This window comes from Neopelma chrysocephalum, unplaced genomic scaffold (assembly GCF_003984885.1).
Source record: "Neopelma chrysocephalum unplaced genomic scaffold, ASM398488v2 Primary Assembly neopelma1_65, whole genome shotgun sequence".
Lineage (NCBI taxonomy): Eukaryota > Metazoa > Chordata > Aves > Passeriformes > Pipridae > Neopelma > Neopelma chrysocephalum.
Window position 1 is genome coordinate 1,476,141 of NW_020897722.1, and position 19,031 is coordinate 1,495,171.

The following is a 19,031-nucleotide window of genomic DNA, read 5'->3' on the forward strand; positions in this document are numbered from 1 at the left end:
AAGTGGAGGAATTCAGCCTCACTTGGGCTGGTTACTGCAAAGCCTTGTGTCAGTAACTGAATTGGATGTTTCAAATGGATGCTGCTGTGATGTTCCATACCTGTATGTCCAGACAGATAAATGTTTCTTCCCTCTTTTGGTGGCAGGACCCTCAAGTCGACCAGAGAGGTCACTGTCAGCAACTCGGAAGAACGTGTGTGAGAAGGATCCTGATCTCTCGGTTTCAGCTGTGGTTCAAGCCATGAAAATTGAGAATGAAGCCTTGCAGAGAGACCTGCAGAGCTCCACAGGCCCTGAAAAGGTATGGAAAATACCGGAGAGAGCTGTTTGATCGAGTAGCAAACCCCCCATGAATTACAATCTCTTATACGTTGTGTATGAATGGATGGTGATGCCTCTTAAGCGTAATTGAATTTGTATTATTCTTCCATGGGGTTGTTTTCTTTAATCTGCTTCCTCAGGATAGCATCCCACAGCTCTCTCTTGATTACAGGGATCACTGAGCAACTGATAGACCAGCAGTATGATGTGTCTATACAGTCAAGTGCACAGCTGCAGGCCCAGTTGAGCCATTTTCATCCTGGAAGCTTCTTAAACAAGATAATGTGTGATTTCCGTACCAATAAATCCTGCATTCCTGCGGGACTCATTAATATGGGCACTCTTCCCTGTTAGTACAGTGTCATGTACACTGCTAGATCTTACTGAGGAGGAGCTGGTATGGGTTTTCTGTGTGTACATCTCTTATCTCCAACAACCGTGTTTAAAAACAATTAAAAACTCATCTTAAAAACAAGAAAATCAATAAAAACTGGCAAAAATGTGCAGTACAGGCAGAAAAAGAGCATTGTAAGAAATTTAGCACTTTTCCTCTGTTTTCTTTTAGGTAGTCACTGATAGTTCTGTATTTAAAAAAAGAAATCATTTTTTTATTCTAATAAAACTGAGGGGTTTTGGGATTTAAAAGTGTTTATGATCCATTTTTGGAGAAGGAGGAAGTCAGTAGACCTGTTCCAAAAGTTTGGCCAACCCTGAGTCTCACCAAATGTATAGAATGAGATTTTTTTTACGTATCTATTATATATATATATATATGTAAATATATGAAATTCCTCAGAATATGCTTTTATGTTACTTTTCTTCCATGTAGAAGATCAAGCTCCAAGCTCAACTCTTTCATTGCAAATCAAGACCAATTCTGTCAAATGTGCTTTAACTCAGTACAGAGTTACAGATGAGCTGGGCCCAAACTCTTATTTATTCCAGAGATGGAGACTGATACTCATTAGTATGTGGAGAACAATCTGAATGAAACATGTTCATCTTTTTCTTCCTTAGAAGAAATCTTCTGTTTCATCTCTTGTTTCCTCAATGACTGAACCTCCAGAAAAAAGCCAGACAAGGAGTGCAGTGACAAAAGCTGAGAGAATCTGTCCTTTTGGAAGCAGGTATATATATATTTGCTTTAGGCTAACTTCCTTTTTTTTGAAGAGAGATTTTTCAGAATGCCACTACACCTGGTAATCTTCAAATCCCTCAGACAACCATGCAAGTAGTAGCAAATCAGGGAATCCAGCCTTGGGCCAGTCTCTGAAGAGCAGGGATCTGCCAACATCTTCCTTTATTGTATTTATATAACCTGGGCATTGCTTTCTCAGAACCAGCTGTGAACTGGAGCCCAGTTTTTTAACCAAACCCTGTGTTTTTAAGATGGGATGCTGCAACAGTTCTCATTCAGTGTGATCCTACATGAGTTTTCCTGTGGGTGCGTGAATTCATCCTGTCATCTTTTCACACCAACTAAACTGTTTCTTAAAAATGCAGGAATTATGAGGAAGTAGCACATAAAAGAATATGTTGTTTCAGACAAAAGAAGAAACTTCTGAAAGTCTTTCTGGAGCATGAGAGCCATTCTGCCTGTGACAGTGACAGATCCCTGGCTGATGACAAAGCTGAAGTAGATTCCATGTTGAGAGAGAAGGTTTGTGTGTATTTGCACCATAATTGATGCTTCCCAGAATTATTAAAATAAAAGTACAGTGAATGATCTGTATTCCACTGGTTCTGCCCCATGTCAACTAATAAACCCATGGCAGAGTTTATCACTTCATCAGAATGACAAAGGAATCAGACAAGGAACAGGGAGCTGTTTTCTCTTTGGGCTTTTTGAGAAGGTTGGTGTGTGGCAGAATTGGTGGGACCCAGAATGAGCTGAATGCCATCCAGATAGCCTTGACTTTGCCATCTTTTTGCTTCTGACCCATCAGTGTTGCAATCTTAACAGTGTTTGTTTTGTCCCACACTTTATTGTTTTGTCACTTAACGTTTTTACCGTATATCATTTTGGTCCAGATGACAGCCAGCATGGAAGTGCATGATGCCATTTATGTGACTATGGAACTGCTTTCCAACTGGGGAAATCCAGGAAACGTGGGCCTGAGCCAGGTGGAATTCTTTGATTTACATGACGAGAAGATCTTTGTGTCTCCCCATGATGTGGACATTCGAAATGCTGACAACCCTGGGGATTTGTGCTGCCTGGTCAATAAGAATTTAAATGTAAGACAGCCTAGCCCTGGATATTAAAATCTCTCATTATAATATAATACTCTATCACCAGGTTTTTTGTTCAGAAACATGATTGCATTTTGAACCTGACTGCATAACAACTATGATAATTTAAAAGACTACAAATATTGCTTATTATTAACAAATCCGGCTTTCCTGTCCAAGATGTTGGTATTCAGTTATAACTTTGCTTTAGAACAGTGTTTGAATAATTTGCCTGACTTGCTTAACTGAACAATTGAATGAAGGAAGCTTTAACTCTGCCTCCTTATATATTACCTCTGTGGCATTGTCTTGGGTAAAAGAACACATCCAGTTTTTAAGTTTTGTTCTGTAGAACGAGATCACAAAACTTTGAGAACAGTGAATTTCACCTTTTTAAAGTGTGTGTGCTGATAAACTGAAGCAATTCTTGTGGTCTCAAGGTATAGGAGCTTCACTGCTAATTTCTTTCAGATGTTTAATATGAATTTTATAGGAGAGTAGAAAGAGGGCAAATATGCAGTGTTTTGAAATTTAGTTGAAACTCAGTATGGAGTGTTATTTCCAGACAAATATTTTTGCTTGAAACATCTTTCTTACTGTCTCCTGAACACTGTAGTGTGGTATCTAAATATCCATTCTCCTTTACAGGCTGTGTATCTGACACTCAGTAGTAGTAGTAGTGACTCTCAGACTCTCCAGCTAATTATAAATTATGTAGTAATACCTTCATTAAGCCATTATAAACCTGTTATTCTCAGCATTACTCATATATTTATATATCCCATTATTCTTAAGTAATGAGGTTTTACATTTCATTGATTAATATATTCCTTTGATTTGTGACACTGTAATCTCTTCTCTTGAGGCTGGAAGGGTATTGCATCCAAGATGCAATCTGGACAGGGAATACAGTTTTAGGATTTGGGCATGTGATACCTGAGCTTCAGGTTCCTTCAGAAGTCAGACAGCATTTCCAGTTTGTGCACATTTCAGAAAAGCTTTTGGGTGCATTAGAAAACCCAATAAATTAATCAATCTCCAAGCAACTAATATTTTCAACAGAATGAAAACTTGACATGAAAACTTATTATGTGGAAAACTCCTTTTACCATGCTTAAAACACTTCCATCTTTGATCATTTTGTGTACATTTGTCTTTGAGAATAGACAATAGATCGTCTTACTGAAGATCAGGGATTTTATTTTATTAGTTTATTTATTACCCTTGCAGACTTTTAAGAAGAGCACTTGAATTGCCTCCTTCCTTGTACTTTGTGATATACTATAAAGGAACAAAATGCCTGACAGAACATCAGGTGCTCTCTCCTAACTCGATTTAGATTAGAGATAAGGAAGAAATAGAGTGAGGGTGGGGAGGCCCTGGCACAGGTTGCCCAGAGAAGCTGTGGCTGCCCCATCCCTGGAAGTGTTCCAGGCCAGGTTGGAGGGGGCTTGGAGCAACCTGGGATAGTGGAAGGTGTCCCTGCCCATGGCAGGAGGTGGAATGGGATGAGCTTTAAGATCCCTTCAAACCCAAACCATTCTGGGATTCTGCAATAATGCTTAATAAGACATAGATTAGGTATTGCATTGAAATGGTTTTCTGATTCTTATACACATATATAGGTCTTTTAAACCTCAGAATAGCAAGGACAGGTTACTGTAATTCTAGAAATATCTAACAAGGGTATTTCTTCCCAATGGTGAACCCTTAGACCCCTGTCATTCCCCTTCACAGTGCTTGAGTCTTCCTTTGCTCTCCATCAGGGGCACCTTCAGTGCCCACACAAAGCAGTGTCCCACAAAATCTAAGACTAGAGGTTTCCACTCTCCCTTTTTGCCTTGTTCCAGTTCAAATTCCAGCTCCTTAACATGTTCACCCTGATGGTTCAAAGAATTTTTGGGCTGGATTTTCCAGTTCTATTTGCAGAGACAGTAACCCCAGACTCAAGTACCTCATGTGAAGGCAAAGACATCACCGTCACTCTTGGTGATAAAACATGAGAGTCCTCCACAGTTTGGAGAGTTTTGGCATGGATTCTTCAAGGTGCCTTCAGTTTGTGGTGTCAGGTCTTTGACATGCTGATGGGGACTGTAACACCTGTGAGTTTGTGTAACCCCAGTCCTAAGTGGTTACTTCCACTGATAAACCAGAGATCTCTGTGCCTCTCACTCACAATACTGGCGTGGCTCTGATGTTCCTCCTGTTGTTTGGAGGGTCATGTGCAGCTTTACAGAGAAACTAGTGAGAAGCATAGAGAATTCTTTCCAGAGTCCATTTTGGTGCTGAATCAGGTGTCCTCCTGTGAAGGCACCTCTGGCTCTCAGTACACACCAGAACCTATTGATTTCTGGGGCATCAGGTCCTGGCTGGAGAGGTCTGCAGGTGGATTGCTCATCAGATGTTGTATGCTGTTGGGAAATTATTTTTTAACTGTTCTTGTTCATAGTATGGCTTCAAAAACATGATGCAGCTTTGAAGTTGACCCTGGAGTTGGGTTCACACTGATTTGAGGGCTATCTTTCATTCCTTTGATGTTAAGAGGCATCTTTCTGTTCTTCAGTAGAAAATATTAAACCTGTTTGGCACTTTTATGGCTTTTTATGCCCCAAGCTGACATTATACACAACAACAGTTTCCCAAAGCTTTTTGAGAGGCTTCTGGGTCAGAGGCATCGTGACCTGGGGGAGTTTGGAATGTGGAGATGACCACTGTGAGAAGTGGATCTATTCAGGATATCTGTGGACAGGCTGCAGAGCTCTGTCCTCACCATCATTAGGCACACAGCTGAAGTACTCAGGAGGAAAGTTTTGTGATTACTCCCTTCAGGAAAATCTGAAAGACTCACTTCAGAGTGAAAGGATGTGGAAAAATACTGACTGTGTACCTACTGTGTCACTGTATGTCCTGTGTATCCTTGAGAACAGAAGGGGGCTAATTTATCTCCTCAGGTCACTGAAATGTTACCTGCATGTGTGTTCACTTTGTGCCCTTCTTCATCTCTGTTTTGTGATAACATTTGACATCAAGTATATTAATATTCAACATTTTGATTCTGAAACTCTTTCCTCCTTGCCTCTTTCTGAGGTGCCACACATCCTTTTACTCCTCTTCTGAACATGTAGAGGTAGCAGTTGTTTACAGTTTTCAGAATTGGTACTTTTAAGTCTCTTGATTGCCAGTTGTATGTAAAATTCATGTTGGGAGTTTCTGTGATATCTTTGAAAATATCAAGTGTAGAGTTCTATATAGCTCCAAGGAATAGATCTGTAAGTGATTGGCTGTCTGCAAAGCCTGATTAAAATAGAGGCAGGAAATAAAGTAAATTTCTATAAGATTTCCCTCTTTAGAGAGCAAACCAGAAGTGTAAGCACAGGAAGACATCATAGAATGATTGTCCAGTGTCCATTGTGCTCAGTGATCCCCTCTAGTACAGGCAAAGCTGATTAATTTGATTAAAATAAACTGGGCTTGCTCTGACCCTGCAGTTCCAAAGCAGGGCAGGCTGTCTGTGGTTTGTGAGTGTGCAGATGCCTCGCTGGGACAGAGAGCAGCTGACCTTTATCTCATTGTCAGGTTCTTGGGAGCTGCCTTAGAGGCAGGAGAGTCGGATTTGCTGCTGGGAAATGAGGTTGAGGTTTTGCTCTTACGTAGTAGATTTTATTGAATTTTCTAATCTCTGCGTATTCTGCTGTGGGGTGGGGAGTTAATTAAAATTAAACCCCTGCTTGAGGAGGAAGAGTTAGTGACAGTCTGCTTGTGTATGTTTTTAGCTCAGGAAGGAAAGCTGCCTCTGGATGTGCCCTTTCCATCCGCCCATCCAACTGTACTTTGTTATCCGCAATCCCACCCGGTCATGTGACTTTGGTATATCCAAGATCAAGATTTGGAATTACAGCACAACAACTCCCAGTGTAAGTAGTCTTTTCTCAACTACTCTGTACCTTTGCTCTGCCTTGCCTAGGGAAATTCAGTTTGCTCTTCTTTCTAAAAGCATGAAATAAAAATAGATACAATTTTCTCTGATAAAATAGGAGCTATGAGGTGTCCCTGTCTGCTGTGAAATTTGCTTCTGTCTTAATTGTGAGTGGAAACAACGTGGTGATAATGTTTTCATAGGCACAATGAGCATTTTCTTTCAAAGCTATTAAAGATCTCTAAAGACCTAATAAAAGGCTTGCATATTGTGTCACTTAATCCTTTACTGTGGTGAGAAATAAAGATTCCAAGGTAAGTGCATCTTAATATTCAGGACTCTCAGTTGTTCTATCACAATCTAACTATGTGTTTAAATATGTGTTTTCTCATATATAAATGCAAATAGGCTGACTGTTGCTCAAGTTTGAGTTTGTTGCTTTAATTAGAATCACAAATTGGTTTGGGTTGGAAGGACCTTAAAGACCATCTAGTTCCAGCCCCCCTGCCATGGCCAGGGACAATTAAAAGCTCCACTACTGTGTGCTCATAATAAAACAATCTATTGTTAGAAGAGAGACATATCATGGCAGATGGCAGATGGTCTCTTGTCTCTGTGTTTGAATGTCACCATGAAAATTATTCTTGTTTGTACACTGCAGTGTTAAGAAAGAAATCCCAGGTACTGGATCAAAGAGGATTTGCTGTCCTGGATTATGAATAAGAGGGTTTATCCCTCTGGTTTTGCTCTCATCCATGTTCTTATATAAGCACATATGGTAATTTATACATATGGAAATGGCCATGGAAGGGGCAGCTTATACAAATTTACTATTACATGATTTATATTTGTTTTCCTGGAATTTTAATAGCTTTTTCCACTAAAATTGCAGTCTGCAGAATGTTCCATCATCATTAGAGTGTGCGAAAGGGATGCTGTTCTTGGAGGTAATGGTAGGATTTGTTACCAAACCTCCTGAATATAATGCAGGAAGAACAGAGAAATGGATGTTTGTGTGTCAAGGCACTGCTTTTTTAATAAACTACTATGAGGCAATCTGTGAAATCCACTGGGAGTGTAATCCCATGGATTTTGGTGGAAGTGCAGCAGTTTATACTTATTAAAGAAATGTCTCATTATCCTTAAGGTGAAAGAATAGCAGGCAGTTCTGCCTAGTTCTGTAATTTGTCATGAGGAAGTTTTGTCTGAGAAGTATAAACCCCAAAAATATAATTAGCTAACCATTTTCTTCCTGCTAGTGTAAGTCCAGAGCCAGATTTCTGTGTGGATTTTTGTAATCATTCTTACTGCCTTTTTTCCCCTCAAACAGCACCGAAACCAGAGGTGCCCAAGTACTTCTTCCAAAAATAGGCAAAAAATTAAGTCAGGCCAGTACTTATGTATGTTTGAGCTTTAGAACTTGAGTCTAGAAGGAGAAAAAATATGTTTGGAGGAGGCTGTAAAAGTCCGCTGACATCATTGCCATAGATTCCTCGATTCGCTGAATTACAGGGAAGGTCTCAGAGGATGCTTCATCTTGCCATTATTTACTTCAGATGAGATCTGCGAAAAAGGAGGTCATTTTTAGTCTGCAAGAAGGGAAGAAGTGTAAGAAAGGGCAGCCAGTTCTTTTCAAAGTTGTCTGCAATAGTCAGACATTTTATAAGTACTTGCTACAGTCCTGAAATTGCATCGTTACTCGTTGCTGTCAAAACTTTCTTTGTAAGATCCAGTATAATGTCTGTGGTGTGTCTTCACAAATCTGTGAATGGAATCAATACTTTAATGCATTAAGATCTTAGTTGCTCTCCAGTTGGTTCATTTTCTTCTTCAAGTGGTTGTCTATGTGTGTGTTCCTCCTGTGCATATGCTCACGTCCATTCTCTTGAGTTGGAGATTTGTCAGTGCTGGGTTACCACTTGATTGGCTGTAAGGCTGCAGCAGCTTTCTTACAGCACAATTAGTTCTATAGAAAACCTTTTTTCTTCTCATTCTTGACTTCTTTTCTATTGCTCCTTCTTTTTCCCACTTCTGTGAGAAGTCAGGCAGAAGCAATTTCAAGTCCTTTATCCGGGGGTAATTCTCAGAAAAGCGCCTCTGGTTTTATGCTTTGTCCTTCGTGCACAAATATCCCTGAAATGGCCAGAAATTCCATCCTTGTTGTCTCACTGGGAGGCACTGTCCCAGCAGGCACTCTGAGGGCTGAAGGTGCAAGCTGGGAAGGAACACCAAGAGAAACTGTAGAATTATTGCCAAAAATCTATCTTTTTTTTCCTTTCTGGTCATACCTCCTTGCTTGTTCTGAGACACTGTGCCATTTTAATCGCTCTTCCAGGAGGAAAAAAACCCTGCCCTGGATGAAGCATTGGGTATTTGTTTACAGGGTGGAATTACCCATGTGGAAGGGACTTTTCCAGCCTCCTCATGCTCCAGGAGAGCGGAGCAGTGGTACCAGGGAAGCTAAACCATGGTGTCAATCCTTCCCACCAGAACTGATCACTAAGCAACTGAAAGCTCAGAAGAGGGGTGGGAGGGAATGAAAAAGAGCAGTTCTTAGTCTTGTGCCTGCATATGTTTGTTCTTGGAGTCTCTGAGATCTGTTCATGTTTTTCCTCCCTGAGGCTCAGTCTGCTTTAGGATCTGGGTGCAAAAGATTTTCATGAGCTCTTTTGCTGGTTCTTCCTGAATGGATGGTTTTTCCTGAGCTATCAGCTGTTACTAATGCCTGCCCCAGTTCAGTCTGTCTCTATTGTCCTACAAATATCTGTAGCTTTGCCTGGTTCATCTGGATACACTTCAGACACCTCTTTTGCTTCCTATAATACCTATCTCAGACATTCCAAAGCATCAGAGAACAGGAAGTCTTTTCCCACTGACTGAAATAGTAATTTTGCAGTGACTGGCCCTTTTCTGGGCTTGGCTGTCCCTCTTTCAGGGAGAATAACCTCCACCCTCTCATTTTTGTTATGGTTTCTGTCCTTCTCTGGTACTGGTGAGTGGAATGGGATTAATTTCAAAACAAGTTGCTCTTAAGGTTGCTGATTTTAATTTAAAAAGATGACATTGACAAATGCTTTTCAAATGAACATGTGTATTCCTGTAGTCCCATGCAGTTTCTATCTGTCTCCAGGTAAAAATGCAGAACTAAGAGCTGAGTGTTCCTAACAGCAGTAGAGGCTGGGATATTATGTAGAAATGTTGCAGTTATCCCAAATTCAGCCGTGAATATCCAAAATCTCCAGCATTTAAGGAGGACATTGGCAGTCCAGACATACAGAAATTTAAAAAATAACATTACTGGGGCACCCTGATAGTCTTTCTCTTCCCCATCATAATTTCAGGCAAAGCCACACAGGTAGTTTTTTATAAATACAATTATTGAAGTGTTTTAATCCCCAGTTAGAGCAATCTATCAGTGTCCTCATTCAAGGGGAAAAAAATATCACTTTTTATGGCCAAATGCATCAGTACAGGCTTATAGCACTTTATGATACTCGTGGAGTTCCACAGGCAGCCAGGCCATAATGGCCAATTAAACTGGGTTTACAGCTGTTCTTTGAGAAGTTACTGAAGGTTATCTTTCCCTATCAGGAATGTGTCTCTCATACCTACAGCTGCTTCCCTCCCTCAGCTGTAGCATTCTTGTTATCCCTGCATCTTCTGCTTTTCCTGTGGGTAGGTCTATATTACATTTTTTTGCCTCATACATGGTATTATTTGGAAAACAACACAATAGACACTATAAAGACTTGTAAGCCTTAAACAAGTGTCTTCAGGAGTGAAGAGCCAGAGAGGCATTTGTATTTGTAGGGGAAGGAGTAACTGGTTTAGGCTGGAAGCAGAGGAAAATTTACATCAGTATTCAAGGAGAACTGACATCCAGGAGATGAACAAGAGGGATGATACTGAAACTTCTTACTTTCATGAAAAGCTTCTTAGTTTTCATGAAAAGAAGGAAAGAACAGAGAGTCTTTTAAAGGCTCCACGAGATGGACATGTTACTGAAAGTTAGAGAACAGAAAGGAGATGGATTTTGTCTCATCTTCTATATTTTCTTTGAAGATAATGGTATTTTTGTCAAGGAGGAGAAAGGGTTAGATCGAAATGGTGAAGAGAATAGAAAGAACATTAGTTCCAACTTCAATGGAATGAAAAAAATCAGGTATTGGTGGGTGCCACAGAGAAGGAGAACATAGAGATAAAGTTGTGAGTGGCAGAATTGTGTCTGAGATAAAGGCCTTCTATTTAAAAGGCTAGTTAAGTGTTGGGATAGGCTATCAAGGCAGATTAGCTGAAAACTGTTAAAAACAGATTTCTTCTCCATGGTATAGGTTATTTTACATTCTTCAGTGGAAAAAGATGGACTGGATGATTTTTTTTGCTGTCCTTTCTAGCTCTGTTATTTCTTTGTAACTCTTTTTAACTCCAGTGACTTTGATCTGGGTGGTTGTTCACTGTGGAACATGTTGTGAAAGTGGTGAATCTTCCAGATGCTGAAACAAAATGTGCCTCTGAAATTTATATGCTGATCAAATATGATTATATTTAATCTAGGCTTCTTCCCTCAAGCTCTTCTAAATAATCAAGCCTTGTCAGACGAAATGGTTCATAGTAGTGTCTGGCAGGGCTTTCAGTCCTTTTAAATAAAATTTTAAATATTCCACAGTTGTTTAAACTTTAGATTAAAAGGTAGTCAAAAGCATGTAACTGACACAGGGTTTAATTGTTTTCATCTGTCTATTGATTAAATGTTCAAGTGTCAGAGTCCCAGAACAGTGATATCTAATGCTTGAAAGCTTAATTGAAATCTTCATACTTTTATTTTTGTAGGACCTTGATGTTGGAGCAAAGAAGGTGAAGTTATATGTTGATGAGAACCTTGTGTTTGAGGGTGAATTAGAGAGAGCCTCTGGAGATCTCTTTGCTGACCATAACACTACAATTGACCTTACAGATCACAAACAAGATACCTCTGCATCTCCCTCAAGTGAAAGGAAAGAAGTAAATGCACCTGCAGTCACAGACAAGAAAGCAGACCTACATTTTAAATGCTCAGAATCCAGCAGTACTTCACTAAACTGGAAATCTCTGCCAGAAGAAAATCTTCTTAAGCATAAAATGAACTCAATCAGCTTTACAAAGAAAAATTTACCTGAGTTAGAGGATGATCTCAAAGCATTCCCATCTCAAGTTTGTATAAAAGATGCCAAAGAGAATTCAGCAGTGGCAGCAGTTGCAGAGCACGTTCAGTCTGATGAGGAACTTTCTCTGAGCGAACAAATGGAAAAGTTAACAGGGAGAAAATTGTCTGATTCCACAGGTGCACTTCCACCTTGGTTACAGTCATCTTCCCAAGTCACTGAGAACAGTCATGTTACTCCCAGTAAGCAGAAGCCTTCCTGGCTTGCTACAGAACGTAGTTTAAGCTCGAGATTTCAAACACAGTCAGATGGAATCTTGAAAAACTTCTCAGACCTGACAAACGAGGGTGTCAAATGTCAGAGAAATGAACTGGGAAGACCCAGTAGTAGGAATGCAAGTGGAGATGAGAGGTCACTGATGCTGACCAGAAAGGATGGTGATGTGGGCTTGGACATTTTGGAGCAGCTTTCTAACAGGAATTGCTGCAGCTCACAGTACCCTATGAGTGGAAGGAGAAGTGTCAGAAGTGGTAAAAAGCTGGGATTAAACACTATAAATCTTGGAGAAGAGGATTCTGCCCTCAAAGGTAAGAGGTCACAATAGCAACCTCAGTGCAGGTGCTGACATGTTCTCCATTTTGCAGCAGCACAAACTCATTTAAGTGGAAGGGACCTCTTGAGATTCCTGGAGATGTAGACAGGGGGATTTTAGTTTTGCTGTTGGTGGTATTTTCCTCATTCGTACTCTGATAATAGTCAGAGTCTCTCTCCTTGTCCCAGACCTGATGTGAAATACTCTTCTGAAAAAAATTTACATTCTGATTTAGCAGGTTTTAATTTATTTGGAGCAGATGGAAGACTAAATTTCAGTAAATTATATTCCAAGAATTGACAGTTCCTGTAGACAGCAAATGTTTGCTAATATCAATTAAAATCTGCAAAAAGATAAAGAAAGGTGTGTCCTCAAGTTAGTGAGTAAATTTACAGAATTTATTTGTGTAGTAGGTTTGTGTCTTTCTCAGTGAGAATATATTCTGAATATATTTATTCAGAGTGAATGGAAAACTGCTCATGACTTTCACTGCTCATGACTTTACAAACCTCACCCTCAGACATCTTGTTTATTTATGAAGAGTTTTCTAGTAAATTTAGCTGTTATCTGCTCCATGGTTTTTGATTATCCTTGTCATCTTTCTCCAAACCTTTTTGAGTTCACCTGGGTCCTGTTGGAGGTGGAGGATCCAGATTTGTGTAGTTGTGTTGGCAGTAGCCCAGGGAAGAGTATGAGAACTGAGCAACCTCTGAAGTTCCTGCTCTCTCCCAACCTCTGGCAATCCATGGCTAAGAAATCTTCTGGGTCTGGAGTAATATTTTTGTGTTTAACAACTGTAAATACCAGAAGAATAGAATTTCTTACCCACAGGTTCTACTTTGTCTCTCTTTTAACCAACTTTCCAGGATTTATTTTTAGTCTCAGCTTTTCAGTTTCAAGCCATGTCACTCTGATTCTTGGGATTTTGGGCTCTTCATACCCTTCTTTGGCATTCTGTAATTCTCCAGCATATTCAATATCTTGTCTCAAATGAAGAGAGTCTGGCAGAACAAGGACAACAGGACCCAGGGAGTTGGAATAAGATGGTACAAAACTACAAATGGAAATTTTGGTTGTGATTTAGCATCAGAACAATTTGCATGAAAGTGTAGCTTGCTGGGTATTGAATTTGAGTGTTTACATTAAAGTAATGGTCATTAGGGACAGGAAATGTAACTAAATGCAGGAATGTCAGTTCAAATTCTGCAGCAGGTGCTGCATGATTTTTTCAGACAAAGGCAAGGAAAATGCTTCTTTCTAAACTTAGGATGTCTGGATTTTTGTTCTCTGACCCTCTGTGAAGAAAACAGCAATTTCATCAGTACATCTGAAGTTATACCTCAAAGAAGAGAAAAATAGGGAATTATTTGGAATAACTGCCATCTTCCCTTCACCCACCCACTCACCACAGCCCTGTTGCTGTTTCACACATTTCACACTATCTTTGTTAGATTAAAACCTTAAAATTATGGAAACTGTAAATGAATCCCACCTTGGGAATTTCTGTTCAGTTCTAAAAATGGAAACAATGTTGGAGTTTTAATGTAAGGTATAAGATGAAGGTTATCATGGATCTATACAGTGTCCTCTAATTTTGCTCAGAGCAGGTTATTTCGTGTGGTGCTTAAAGCTCCCGATATGTTTTTGTCCCTGGGAAAATTGCAGCCATCCAGCAGCTTTTGTTCTCTCTCTGCTGTGCTGTGCAGGGTAAAACCATCTTCAAAGTGGAGCTGAGTGAGCTTTGACAACAGGGAAACGGTTTTAAGTGTTTCCCTGAGAGTGGTGGATTTTAATTGGCACAGGGCTGAGGGAAGTGCAGCTTCCCAGTGGAAGTGTGTGACAAAGGGAAGGCTGCAGAGCCTCCTGCCAGTGTCACAGCACAGCTTTGGTCACTAAATGAAGAATAACAAGAACAGCAGAAATTAGAAATAGCACATACATGCTTGGCTCGAGTTAATGTTGCTATAAAAACATCAATTTTTCTTTGATAACCGGTTTAATGTGCAAAGGAAATGATGGGAGTCTGCTGATAAAATTAGCAAATAACATATAATTTGGGTTATTATGAGTTAAGAAGATTGAAGAACTCACAGAAGGATGAGCTTGAGGACTGAAGCAGTGGAATGCAATTCCACAGAACCGCTTTGCAGGCTCACTTGGGGACTAATAACCAAAAATGAAGTTGTAAGCTGAGTAATCATCAATTGCAAATGACCGAGGAAGGGAAGGATCATGGTTGAGTAGCTGATGGCAGATTGAGTGTGAAAGGCTGGTGTGACGTGGGGTGATTGGAGCAGAGCACTCCCAGGATGGATCAGCACAGGCATTTGGGAGAGTTAGGGGAATGTTAATATCTCAGCACAGCCACTTGTGAGACGTCAGTTGGAAAACTGCAGCTCTGATCATCCATTTTCAGGAAAGCTGATTACAAAGTGGAACAGATACAGAAGAGAGCTTTTAGGATGATTTGGGAAATGAAGCATGTGATTGCAGCATGGAAATATGATTGCTATTTATAACTGCAGGGAGTAGAAAAGAGATTAACACAAAGAGGGAGAAGAAAGGTGTTTTCTTCAAGGTAGTCTTGGCCCAAAATGTAGTTTAGGAAAGTTTTGAGAGGAATTGTGTGGTGTGTGTTGCCATCAGAAGCAGGATGGGGGACTTGGTGGTTGAAGACACCCATCCTAAAGCCACAGGGGAGTTGGAAGTTTGAGGTGTCATTATAAAATAATACATTTCAATTCTAAAAAACCCCTCAAAAATAGCTTCAGCCACTGGGCTCTGCTTTTGGGCTCTCTCTGCTTCCCTTTCAGAGCTTCACTTCTCCTGTTGTCAGTCCTTAATGCAGCCAACAAACCTGTTAACCTCCCATTGAACTGCCTCAGAAGTGCTTTAGAATTGTAATCTCTGGGCTGTTTGAAGTACTTGAAGTCTAAAAAAAAAGTTAACAAGAGAAGGGAAAAACTCTCCCAAACAAGCCAAGTCAATGGATGTCAAATACTCTTCTCATCCTATTCTGCTCATACTATTCTGCTATCCTGAAATTTTCAAGCTTTGACATTTTGAAATGATAAAGATATATACAGTGTCTTCTCCAGGTAGATTGTGAGGCTCTGGGATATTCTGTTTGGGATCACCCACCTCTGGACTGTCTGTACTGACAGTGGTTTGAGCAAGAAAGGGACTTATAAATCACTGATATTCTCTGAAATATGAAATTTTTCTTCATATCTGCATTTCCCTTGTGGGGTAGGGAGGAAGGGCCAGGTTGGACTCTGAGCTTTCATTCTGGGAGGCAACCCTTTTCCAGGTGGTTTCCCATCTGCTTTGAAATTCTTATTTTTATCTCATGTGTCCCCACTGTAAATGATTATTTGCCATAGATAGATTAGTAACATTGCCTCCTTCCAATGTTTCCAGAAACACAGTTAAAAGTCAGTCGGGAGCAGTCTTTTGGGAAAACATTATTTTGCATTTTACAGCAATTGGCATTTATTCTTGATAACCATTTGTTTTAGTGTCCACCCAAGGACATTGTACAGGAGTAAAATCTGGCCCATGGGCCTGTAATTGTTTAGAACTCCACTTCCTTTTCTTCATTTATTTGAAGAAAATACATAAGTGACTGGTTTATTGAAAATCTTTGTTGTTATCTGTTCTTAATTGTTTTGAGATGGAAATTAAGCAGCTCCCCAGTGCAGCCACAAGAACATTCTTTTGCTCCCTCTGTGTCCCTCTGATTTGTTGTCCTCACTGCATTCCTGTTACATACTTTGTCATTATACCCCTTCTACATCTCACACTTGCTGAAAAGTGAGAAAAATATTTGGGCATCACCTGCACAGAGTGCAACATTCACCTCATCCTCCTTATGCTGAACCTACTTTTCTCACCACTTTTCTTTATATCCATGTGGCTGATTTTGAGAGGAAGCACCAGCTTTTCTCTGTGATGCTTTACATTAACCAGTTCAGCCATTTCCAGCTGTGTGAAAGATCTGCAGAAGTGCAGACAGATGATTTGAACTGTTGTGACAGCCACACAATAAGTATCCCTGGGCAAAATCCCAATTTCTTTAAGGGTTGAATCAAGAATTCGCAGCCTAAGAGTTGCAGTTGGGATCATGGCATGTGCTCTGCTCTTATAATAGTTAAAAGTGATTGTTTTCATTATGTCTAAATGGGGAAGAGAAACTGGGACATGGAGCCTTCATAATAGGGAGGCAATATAAAAGTGCTGCTGGAGGAGAATTTCACAGTAAGGGACACGAATAAGACCAGCATCGTTCTGCAAAGTCCCTGTCATAGTGGTTTGTTCCCAGTCCTGCTTCTGCATTAAATGCCTTTGTAATGTTGTTTTCAGATGAAGACTTTTCCATCAAGGACGTAGCAACCTCCAGAGCGAAGTGGTGCAGTGAACAAGAACACACTCTGCAGGAGTCCTGGAACTCCTTGGTGAAATTTAATTATTCCCATCGCGGCCGGATCTCGAACATGGATTTTCAAGGGGATATCTTTGATGAGTTCCTCCACCAACAGAAACTCAACCGCTCCGGAGAACATCAGCAAGTGAGAAAAGAGGGACTGCAAACACTACCCAAGAGGCAAGAAGAAGAAAATACTGTGGAGGCACATGATGGAAATGATTTTCAAATTCCTGTTTTACCTTATGGGCAGCACTTAGTGATAGACATTCGAACAACGTGGGGAGACAGACATTATGTTGGTCTGAATGGAATTGAAGTTTTCAGTTCTAAAGGAGATCCCGTTCAGATTGCAAAAATAACAGCTGAACCACCTGATATAAATATTTTACCAGCTTATGGGAATGATCCCAGAATAATAACCAACCTAATTGATGGGGTAAATCGGACCCAGGATGATATGCATCTCTGGCTGGCACCATTTACCCCTGGAAAACCTCACTTTATCTTTATTGACTTTGTGAATCCCTGTCAGGTAGCTATGATTAGGATTTGGAATTACAATAAATCTCGAATCCACTCTTTCAGAGGTGTGAAAGACATTATCATGCTGTTAGATGAACAATGCATCTTTAAAGGAGAAATTGCCAAGGCCTCAGGAACATTGTCTGGAGGTATTCTATCATTTCTTATTTTCTTTGTGGGAACAGCAGTACAATGCAAACAAATGCATTTCACTTGTTTGTTATCGCTTTCCACTTCAAAGCGAGCTGGCACTTTGTCTAGTATTGAATTTAAAAACATAATGCAAAGCCCACTAATGCATTCTTCACTGATACTGTGGATTTTAGCAGCACACAGAGCTAATCTCCATTCTTAACCACGTCTTGGCATCACGGCTGTATTTCAATAATATCAGATGGTCACGAGAAATTTAAAAGTTTCAGCTTTTTACTTTTTTTTCACATGTAATATCTTTTGGAAAAGGTGATGAAGAAGCTTTTTTCTCCATTGTCTTTCCTATGTATTCAAAATTTGACTGAATTCTCTAGTTTTTTCTGCTGTGCAGTGTAAGTTTGAGAATGAAATACTGATTTTAGCAGTATCACTATCAACTTACCAGAAATTAATAAATCAATATAGCAATCAGTATCAATTTACCAGAAATTATTTTTAAACGAATTTTTGCCAATTAAATGTGAAGAAGGACCAAAAATAATTTTTATCACTCTATATATTCTTTTGTATTATTTATCCATTTAATTCTGTGTGTTGCCTTCAGCTCCAGAGCACTTTGGGGACACTATATTGTTCACTACTGATGATGATATTCTTGAAGCTATATACTGCTATGATGAGACATATGATGGAGAAATGGGAAATGCCAGCTCCTTGAGATATGAGGAAGAGCTAAAGAGGCCAACAACTGCTGACAGGGAGGGAGATGAAAGACCTTTTACACAAGCAGGTTTGAGAACAGAAGATCAACAGGTAGGGCCTTCTCTGTTCAGAACTCTCCATAAATATCTTTCTGAAACATGACATGGAAGTAACAGACACATTTCCATGGTGAGGTAAAACTCTGCAGAAGAACTAATACAGTTAGGACTATTTTGAAGATTATTTTTTTTAACCAGCTCAATAATTAAGTGATATTTTAAATCCCTAAAGGTCCTCCAAATTTTGATTTCCCCAACTCATTAATAAGCCTACAAGGAAAGCTATACTAGATTTTTTTTTCTTTACTTACTTGGGCAGAAATTACAGGGAGTTCTTTTTGATTTAGGTACTCCTGAAGGTTTATGCACTGGCAGTGATACATACAGTTATTCATATAATGAGTAGCTGTCGTCCTTGTCACTCCAAACCAAAGATTTTTCTGTATTTTTTGCACAGAATATACTCTAACTGGTTTCTTCCTCCACAAATTAAGTATCTTAAACAAAAAGGATCTCTTCCTGTCCACCCTCCCCTTATTTTCCCTCTCTGTATTTTTTTGGTTAGCATCTCCACAGATTTGTCTGCATTTTGCAACAAAAAATACCTCTTTTCCATGCAGTTGGTATTTTACTCCTTGAAGGAAAGATGTATTTTCAAGCACTGGAGTCTTGCCTTATACTATTCCAACTCAATGTCTGAGCAAAGGTCCTGCAAGATTTTCTCCTCATGATGATGTGGGACAGACTTTGACCTGATTTCCTTAAGTATTCTACCTTCTCAGAATCTTCTTGAGCACCTACTGTTGCATCAGTGAGGTTCTCTTTTTCTAGGGGGCACACTTGTGGGTCTGTGAGGAGATCCAAATTCCAGCTGGTTTAGCTGAGCTGCTCCCAGGGATATGTGGTTCCTAACGAGCCTTGTGTGGTTTTCAAGCCTTCCCATTCTGTCTTGTCCTCTTTTTCTTTG

The 19,031-nt window shown here is 39.8% G+C and overlaps 1 protein-coding gene across 6 annotated transcripts in view; it reads left to right on the top strand.

The window, feature by feature from the left end:
* Nucleotides 1–19,031, top strand: part of KIAA0556 (KIAA0556 ortholog) — a 56,964-nt gene that overhangs the window by 14,961 nt on the left and 22,972 nt on the right. For 5 of the 6 annotated variants that reach the window (XM_027683664.1, XM_027683663.1, XM_027683666.1 and 2 more), the window contains 8 exons: nucleotides 147–301; nucleotides 1,339–1,448; nucleotides 1,867–1,981; nucleotides 2,353–2,559; nucleotides 6,327–6,467; nucleotides 11,300–12,197; nucleotides 16,565–17,299; nucleotides 17,908–18,116. In XM_027683664.1, the coding sequence (XP_027539465.1) occupies nucleotides 147–301; nucleotides 1,339–1,448; nucleotides 1,867–1,981; nucleotides 2,353–2,559; nucleotides 6,327–6,467; nucleotides 11,300–12,197; nucleotides 16,565–17,299; nucleotides 17,908–18,116 (2,570 nt within the window). The remainder of the gene's footprint in view (nucleotides 1–146; nucleotides 302–1,338; nucleotides 1,449–1,866; nucleotides 1,982–2,352; nucleotides 2,560–6,326; nucleotides 6,468–11,299; nucleotides 12,198–16,564; nucleotides 17,300–17,907; nucleotides 18,117–19,031) is intronic. The other variant, XM_027683667.1, reaches the window with a different exon arrangement.